At 56.5% G+C, this 8653-nt stretch overlaps 1 protein-coding gene across 1 annotated transcript; it reads right to left on the minus strand.

Moving 5' to 3' along the window:
* Positions 1–1543: 1543 nt before the first annotated feature.
* Positions 1544–8436, minus strand: LOC128140818 (parathyroid hormone/parathyroid hormone-related peptide receptor-like). The gene is made up of 13 exons (XM_052785155.1): positions 8330–8436; positions 6574–6679; positions 5995–6105; positions 5749–5873; positions 5444–5538; positions 4894–5080; positions 4292–4445; positions 4043–4103; positions 3406–3472; positions 3108–3206; positions 2588–2725; positions 2419–2460; positions 1544–2181 (listed from the first exon to the last, which is right to left on the minus strand). Exons 1-13 carry the CDS (start codon positions 8405–8407, stop codon positions 1819–1821), a joined length of 1626 nt encoding a protein of 541 aa, XP_052641115.1. The 5' UTR covers positions 8408–8436; the 3' UTR covers positions 1544–1818.
* Positions 8437–8653: the final 217 nt, after the last annotated feature.

An 8653-nucleotide genomic window follows, 5' to 3' on the forward strand; every position in this document is an offset into this window, starting at 1 on the left:
TGTTTGATAGGATTACTGAAATTCCTCACCCCTCTCTTAGCTACCAGGAGCCTCTTCAGACTTGATGAGTAAATATTGATCGCTGACAGAGGGCTATAAATGTCAGTTCACAGGTCCATGTTAGGTACATAAGAGGGTTGGTTCCATCTCCACAAAACAAGGTAGCAGTGTGAGCAGCATGCCAACTACCCTGAAAGAGAGAATCTCTCTCCTTGCAGTGGCACGCTGTGCTGCTTGCTTCTAAAGAGACCAGCACACAACTCGCAGCTGAGCAAATCAATTACAGGAAGCTCAGGTTTGTTTGTAAAGGGCAATCCTCAGATTCTGCTCCTGCCTCTGGGCCTGTGCATCAGTCACCCCCTCTGCCTCTCGTCCCCCAGAGCAGGGCAAACACTGCCACCACCCAGCTGTGCCTCTTCCATGTCGTACAGCACTTGTTTTCTTGGGTGGGAGGTGGTGCAGATGTGCCTGACTCTGCACCATCTTCTGGACCGTTTAAAGACTATGAATCCTGGAGCCCTTCCCTTCCTTAATGCACCTCCTGGCCAATCTGGCTGGCTGTCCCTCCAGTGCTTCCTAATCCTTGTGACTCCCTTTAGCTTTTCACTGGAAGATCTGTGAATGCACAGAATTATATACATGTTCGCTGTCACTGTCTTTATCATGAAATTACTGCCTGGAGGGACTGTGTCTCCTTAGAGCAGGTAGGAAAAAAAATTCTCCATGCTACCACCAACATGCTGTTTAATTTTAACTGGCATACATACCCCCTCTCCCAACGACATAGTAATTCTCCACTCCCCTCCCCTGTGGTCTGGCTGAATTGTCTGGGCTGGGCATCGCAAGCTCCTCAGGAATGTCTTTTCCCATTAGGGTGATGAGCTTTCCCAGGCAATGCACATGTAGCAGAGTAGGCAGGGGGAAGTTGGGGCTGCCTTGTCCCCAACAGCGAGCAGCGAGAGCAGAGTGGCTGGGTTTCCAGCCCTTCACACCCTCTGCTACCCTCCAGCAACCGATCGCTGTGCGTAACGCCATTGAGTCCGTAACGGAGTTCACGGATGGAAGCAAGCCATACAGACTGTCTCTTTATTCACTTTTTAGCCTGCAAAAAGATTACAGGGCCAAGACTCTTGCATGCAATGGCCTGTGCGTTTATGGACAACCGTGCTGTAAAGCATGGGGGACCCAGGCATTTCGCTGCGCCTTGCCTGGGCTGTAAAGCTTGGCCTGCCTCCCTGAGCCCATCGTATCCCAGTGACTCGCGCTCCCCGTTTGTAGCTGAGCGTTGCATGTTGGGCTTCACAGTATCTGTGAGCTGCACGAGGATGGAAGTAAGGGCAGGGCGAGCTGCAGAACACCTCCGCGGGCACTACGCACGCTGCCAGCCGCGGGCTGTACAATGCAGGAATTGGTGCTAAATAGGGTAGTCAGACTTCAGAATGTGGGCTTGCTGAATTGGCTTTATACACGCTGGAGCTCAAGTCACCTTCCAGACTGTCAAGGTAAGACTGAGCATGGAGGATTGTTTCCTGGTGATGATTCAAGGCTTTGCATGCACAGACAGCACTTACATCAATCACTTGCACGTGGAAGGAAATGAGGTTTTGAACTGGCTGCTTGGTTTTAGGCCAGATAGGTAGAAGGAGCAAGAGCACGTGGTCCCTTTGCACCCTGGTTGTGAGGGAAAGGGAACTGTGTTGTTCCAGCTGCTATCCCCTACCCCGGGTCTCCATGCAAGCGTAAAAGGAGCCCAAAGCGTGAGGATCAGCACCTTTCCAGGCACAGCTGGATGTCCAGATGGAAAACACACCGTTCACTTCACAGCATCGTCTCCAGCTCTTTGTTTATGTTGGGGTGATGCTGACTCAGGTCTGCTAAGTCCACTATGTTTTCCCCACAGGCTTTCTGGCTCATCTCCTGGGTCGGACAGGGCAAAAAGTTATCCGAGGCAAAGGAGCTGGGGATGTAGCCCGGCAGGCTGCCACGGGCAGGGAGCAGCAGCCCGCGCTGCTGCGTGCTCCCTGCCCCTCGCCCTGCGAGGCTCATGCTGAAGCTCGTGGTGGCATGGGAGGCCAGCCCGCCGTAGCAGCAGCTCCCCGCCACGCTGGTGGCACGCGCCTTCTGCTTGAAGTCCAGCGCCAGGCTTCTCCGAAAATGGGCTTTCTTAATCTCTGCCTGCACCTGAGAGAGAGGTCAGAGATGGCTGCTTGTGCCAAGAGACAGCAAAACAAACATCCCTTCCCTTCCCCGTGGTTTTTATTCCTAGTGATTTTTTTTTTTTTCCCCTTCCAAATCCTGCTGAGAGGGATGGATCTGAGTTTCTTCCTCTGGTTATCCCAGCCTGGGGGCTGCAGGTTAACTTCCCCAAACCTAAAGTAGCTAGAACAGGGAGCTCAGCGGCTCACACTTCTAACTTACCTCCCCGTTGCAAAAGCAGTAGATAAAAGCCACAAAGAAACCCTGCCAAAAGAGACAGAGGTGGAGTTTGAGTCCTGAGCTGGGATGCTGTACGTGTGCCTCCCCACTCCCTGGACGAGCATCACGCGGTGTTTGGAGTGAGCAGGCAGGCAGCCCCATGTCGACGTACCTGAGAGGAGTTAAAGAGCATCTCGTAATGCATCTGGATCTGCCACAGGACCCCAGAGACTTCGGTGTAGGGCATGGCCATGAACACCACGTAATGGACGCCAAAAAGCGGCATCAGCACCAGCGTGGACTTCAGCAGCTTCCTGAGAGGAGAAATGCTCTGAGCCGTTAGCCGGGACCTGCCAGCCAGCCTGCAGCCCCCTTGCAGACACTGGTAAGCATCCTAGCAGAGGGCAGTCGCTTTAGCTTCTGCTGCTGCTGCGGCTGGTTTGTGCATAGCTGCTGCACAGTGTCCAGCTTGGAGAAGGGAGCAGGCAAAGCTTGAAGTCCTGACCCTGCTGCTTCAATCAAACTGAGCTGCCAGAAGCACTGGCTGCCATCGTCCTGCCACCCTCCCTCGCTCCTGCAGCCATTCCTGCGCCTCCGCTCTTCGTTCACAACCCTTTGGGGAGCCGTCTCAGCTAAACAGGCAGAAAATGAGCCAGACCAGGGCCAGGACATCGTTTTGCTGCTGCCAGCACTTGCCTGTACTGCTGCCGGGGGTCCAGCTTCCCCGTGTTCGTCTCCCAGAGCTTGGAGGCCAGCACCCGGACGATGTTGAGGAAGAGGAAGAAGTTCACCTGCCGACATGGCAGTGGTGCTGTGGTCAGAGCAGGGAGGGACCAGTGCCCCTGGATCCCTCTGCATCACAAGGGCCCTCCCTGGGTGCCGGGGGTGGCTGGGGACATAACCCCAGTGAGCACAAGCGAATGGCTCTGGGTCTCTTATCAATCCCCTTTCCCCAAAAGGGACTGGGAGATTCAGCCATGGGATTCTTACCACGATGGCGGCCAAGATGGGAACCTGATAAATCCACTTCATGTTCCCCGCACTGAGGTCCCAGCACCTGAAGAGACCAGTAAAGAAACACCTTGGAGAAACCTGAAATCATTGGTAAGGAAAATTGCCAGCTGACGGCTCCCTGTACCCCCCCAACCGCCATCCCCATCCTCCCACCTTTCACTCCCTTTGTGGAGTTTGTGTAAATCTCAACCCAACAGCAGCCATGCTACAAGCATTCATTACCATCATGGTGTTGCAACTGAGTTTAAACTAGCATTGATGTTCCTGAGGGCTCCTTGGCCAGGTCTAAAACTCCTGCTGTACGTTTGGTAGCCTTTCTCCTTTGAAAATGCTCAACTTTAGAACATGCCCTTTAGCATTCATCTTTGCACTGTTTATTGATCAATTTATGGTGTAAACCTGCATCCATCTTCCTCCCAAATGCAGAACAAAACCACTATCGCTCTGGATTACTGACAATTTTATGAACAAGACTTGTACGTGTGTTCACTCCCCTTGTTCTTTTTGGAAAATTTTCATTTTCAAAAGTTCTGGTGCCCACAGGTATTTTGGTAGCATTTGCAACCAGTCTTTCCCTCCCAAAAGGACTGCTGGAGAAGGTGGACCTACGTACTGTGTATCCGCCAGGGAGGCCCTGACGCTGGCCCAGACAGACACAAACACAGCGGGGAGACCTGGAGGGGCAGGAACCAGAGTGAGGAGCATGGATGAAGCATCACATTTGCAGGCCGACCCAGTTCCTGGCAGCTGGTTTGCATCCTGCTGCCCTTCTCTGGGCACTCAGTGCCACTCGGCCATGGCTGATGCCACAGCTCCCACCTGGTCTCAGCAGCCACAGCATTGGGTCAGGGTCCGTGCTTACCCCAGCCGATAATGATGAGGACCCACAAGTAGTTCTTGTTGGAGAGGAAGGCCATGAAGATCAGGCTGTGCAGGTAGAGACCTTCCACCAGGATCCAGTAGTGGTTGGTGGCCAGAAAATAGAGGAAGAGAGTCACCACCACCTTGCAGCCAACCTGTGGACATATAGTCAGAGAGGTGCCCATATCAAGCTGTCCCCTGAAAGCAAAACCTGGTGGCTTTTGCTCTCTGGCCAGCAAAACCCAGGCTGTGGCTCACATTCCTCCTCTTGCAGGGAGCTACGTCTCCCCTGGGATATTCCGACATCAGATGTAGAGCAGGTGCTTTAGGTCTTTCCTATAGCAGAGGTTATTTCCCACACAGGGCACTCTGAGCTCAGACAGGCTGCAGGACCGATGTCCTCTGCGGCTCTGATCTCTACTGTGGCACCAGGGCAGGGAGAAGCTGGGCAGAGCTGTAGGCAGCCCTTCATCCCTCCCCAGCTGCATTGCCCCTGAGCAGCACAGCCCCCATCTGGGAGGGTCCCAAGCGCATCCCCTTGCTCCAGGGCTCCTAAATCCCCTTTTCCCCTGGTCCTGCCTCTGGTCTCGGTGAGCCACTTGCCAGGTGGCTCCGTTGTCCTGGCGAGGGACCCATTTCTGCCTTGAAGTCGTCCTCCCGCATCTTCTCCGTCTCGCTGGCCAGTGTGCCTGAGTAGAGCACCATGTCCTTCACGAAGATGCTCACCGCCCGGCAGATGAAGGAGGTGAAGAGGTGGACGTGGATGTAGTTGCGTGTGCAGTGCAGGCGCCTACGGAGAAGGGATGTGACACGAGCCCAGCCCCAGCTGCCCAACAAGCTCATCACACGCGGGCTCAGGCAATGAGGGGTCCCAGAGAAGGTGAGCTCCAAGGTGTCAGCCCTCCCGTGGGCACAGAAGCCAGATCTGAGGGCAAGTGGGGCGTCAACACCTTCAAGAGCGGGGTGGAGTGGACGGGGAGCTGGTCATACTGGGGGTGTTTTGGGCTTTGGGAAATTGTCTGATGTTTGTGCTGGGGTTTGGGGCCAGTTCCCGTTCCCTTAGGGGCTGCTCCACCTCAGAGGGTTGTGTGTGCGGGCGATGGGAGAGGACAGTTCTTCCCGATACGGGGATGGGGCTTTGGCTTCTCCTTACTTGAAGTACGAGAGGATGCAGACGGCGACGATGAGGCAGGCCAGGGAGATGGAGTAGCCGACGGTGTACATCAGGTGCAGGCGGTCAAACACTTCCTGGAAGAGAAGGGCTGAGCTCCACAACCCCTCCGCAGCCCAGGCCCACCGCCCCGGCCTCTGGGCTGAGAGCACAGGGGGAGCAGGGCTTGTTTGGGGAGTCAAGGGGGAAGAGCCCCCTGCTCCCAGCAATTCCCCTGGCCTTTGCTGCACAATTCCCTGGTCCCCATCCCAACCCCTTTTCCCAGCACCTCTGACAAGCAAGGTCACCTTCTCGCGGCTCCGGCTGTCAGAGGAGAAGAGCAGAGCACATTCGGTGTAATTGGCCCAGGTCTTGTTGGTGCTGAGAGCCATGGCCCAGGTCCCATAGGCACTGCAGTACCTGTAGGCATGACCTGGGAACGGTGATGAGTGCTGTGACAGTGGAAGGACCCACGGGAAGCCCAGACACATCCCTGCTCCATGGAGGATTGTCACCGAGGTGAGGTCGCTCCCTGCCCAGGTGGAAGCGCTTACCTTTATGGTTGAAGTCGTAGATGTAGTCGGGGCAGGGCACCGACACCTCCTGGCTGGGGGAGCCCTTTGGCCAGCAGATAATCCCGTCCCACTCTGGAAGGCAGCTGGTATCTGGCCAAAGAGCAAAGACACATCTCACGTCTCCAAACAGGGCCACGGCGTACCTCCAGCTTCCCCAAGCATGCGCTGGACCAGAGCGAGGAAAACGCGCTGCCACGCAATCAGCCCTGGCCTGCAGAGCAGGGGGAGCTGCAGGGAGGGCCAAGGAGGGGGACACATCCCATCACATCCCACCACATCCCACCTCTTCCAGGGGGGGGCCAAGGCCCTCCACGGCTCTCATTTGCAGTGCGCATGGGGCAGTCTGGAATATGGTGCAGCCAGCGCTGGCTAATCAGGGTGATGATTTGATTAGCACCTAATTGCGCCCAGAGCAGCCAGAGTGCCGGGAGCTCCACAAACCCTTAGGAGCCATGTGTTCCTGGCCCCATCCTGCTCCCATCAGAGGGGACAGCATTTTCCACAATGTAGCCAGCTCCACTGGGGCTGGCTGACCCACGTGCAGGGGAGGGACGCTACCTTTGATCTTCTCTAGTTGGGCTTTTATGTCTCTCTGACATTTCTCCTTAGCTTCCACCAGGAGATAGATCTGCTCTTCTTTTGTGAGAACATCATCAGGGTCGACCTGCCAAGACAAAACCAAAGTGACGACCCTGTCGCCTCTGCATGACTTGGCTCAGACCAACAGTGTCAGACAGCAGCTCAGCTCAGGTCTCTTCTTCGTGCTCACAATTTAGAGATTAATCCTCCCTGGGACACCTCGACCCACCCTGGTGATCTCCATGTCCCCAGAGAGCTGCCACCACCTGCTTGGTGATGTGAGCCACCCACGGCCGGGATCCAGGATCTGGGAGTGAAGCTGCCCTGTCCCAGCAGCACCCCGAAGGTGGCTGATGAGACACCCACAAATGCTTCCTGACTCGGGGCAGGACCCATGTCGCTTCTGCTGCCACAAAACACCCCAGTGCTCCCTGCCACCAACCCCTGAATCCACCCAGCTAATTAACACCAAGTCCAAAATCACAAGGGGCTCAAGGGCCATTACGGGAACATCATCTCGTGACATGGAAACAACGCTTTGCTGAACCCCAGCATCATAGCATCAAGCAGGACCATCCTTGGGGCAAGAAATGAGAGTCAAAGCCGGTGTAAGAGGGGAGACAGGAGCCCACATGGAAAATGGATGTGCTGGTATGCAAAGGTAATGGAGCAGCCACGGCATGGCCGTGCTCTCCCAACACTCCCCAGGCGAGTCAGGTTTGTGTGGCTTTGGGTATAGATGCAAACGACACAGGGAAGAGAAAAGCGCTGCCCACCTTCCTGCTCTTGTTTTTCCCTCTTGCAAGGCTGAGGCTGACCAAGAGCCCCCCCTTCCACCCTGCCCGTGGTCCGTGGAGAAACGTTCACGTTTCTATGCTGGAAATCAGTGGCACGCTGGGCTTTTGCCCTGGCTCCCTCTCACCCACCCCGCCAGCGGCACTGGATGTCCCTGTTGCCCAAAATGAGCCCTTCAGAGCCGGGTCTGGCAGCCCCTGGTTGAAGTGGCCGGCCGGGGCTCTGCAAACAAGCAGGTGCCCAGCACTGGGAGCAGCGCGATGCAGACGGGTGCAGCCTGCGGCGTCTGCAGCCTCCCGGTTGCACCACACGTGCAAATATCTTTTGAGACATTTTGGGCTGAGATGCTTGAAGGAATTTGGAGCCGGGATGAGGAAACAGTTTTGGAAGTGAAAAGGAGCCGCGATGCGGGAGGTTCGCTTTGGCTCCCAGACTGCCCACAGGTAAGCACGGCCAAATCCTGCCCCAGAAAGGAGACCCTGAACTCTCATTCACACTCTTCCCAAAAGCAGCCGTCTAGGTGGGTGGACGGGACGGGGGCTGGTGAGGGGCGTAGGGCAGGAGTGAGGGTCCTGGGGGTGCATCAGCAGGGTGGGGGCCCAGCTCTGCCCTCGCCACATCCCTCCAGCCTCGCCTGCGCTGACCGTAAATCGCCCCGCTCTTTCTGTTCCCCCGATGCCTCTGAGGCAGCGAACCCTGCCCTGGATGCGTCCAAGAAATGGAAAAAAACCATCAGGTCGTGGTATCTCCATGGCTGCTAGAAAGCTTTCGGCGGGAGCGGAGAGGCTCTCTCATCCCACCCGGCTCCTGCCCGGCAGCTCTGCGGAGCAGGACGTGCAGCCGGTGGGCACACGGGCACCGACCGGAGCGGGTTGCACAATTAGCAATATTTAAAGGCAGGAGAGGGACCGGAGAAGCCCACGGGGCCACGCAAACTTACCAGCGCCCATGCAGAGCTCAGGAGGCAGCAGCAGAGGAGAGCTACCGTGATACCTCCCATGGGGACAGATGCCTCCATGGTCCCACTGTGTCACTTGGATGGGGACCTCAGGGACGGTGAGCTGGAGAAAGCAAAGCCTTTGCCGGGGGACAGACGTCTGGGCAGCCCGAATCGCTGCCAGCCCGAGGCCACGGGTGACGGAGAGGGCTGGCGTGTTCGGCAGGACAGAGCATCTTCTGGGAGCAGCTTCCCGGCTGCTGTCCCTGTCGAGGCGAGGTGGTGGCGAGGACACAGCCCGTGCCTGGGAGCTCAGGGCTGGGGGAG

This window comes from Harpia harpyja, chromosome 4 (assembly GCF_026419915.1).
Source record: "Harpia harpyja isolate bHarHar1 chromosome 4, bHarHar1 primary haplotype, whole genome shotgun sequence".
Lineage (NCBI taxonomy): Eukaryota > Metazoa > Chordata > Aves > Accipitriformes > Accipitridae > Harpia > Harpia harpyja.

What these genes read in the sequence shown, in the direction of transcription:
- LOC128140818 (XM_052785155.1), bottom strand. Translation starts at nt 8,407, where the DNA reads ATGGAGGCATCTGTCCCCATGGGAGGTATCACGGTAGCTCTCCTCTGC. An exon ending in TGAGCTCTGCATGGGCGCTG is followed by an intron (nt 6,680 to 8,329) that starts GTAAGTTTGCGT and finishes TTGTCTTGGCAG; the next exon opens with GTCGACCCTGATGATGTTCT. An exon ending in ACTGCTTTTGCAACGGGGAG is followed by an intron (nt 2,182 to 2,418) that starts GTAAGTTAGAAG and finishes CCTCTCTCTCAG; the next exon opens with GTGCAGGCAGAGATTAAGAA.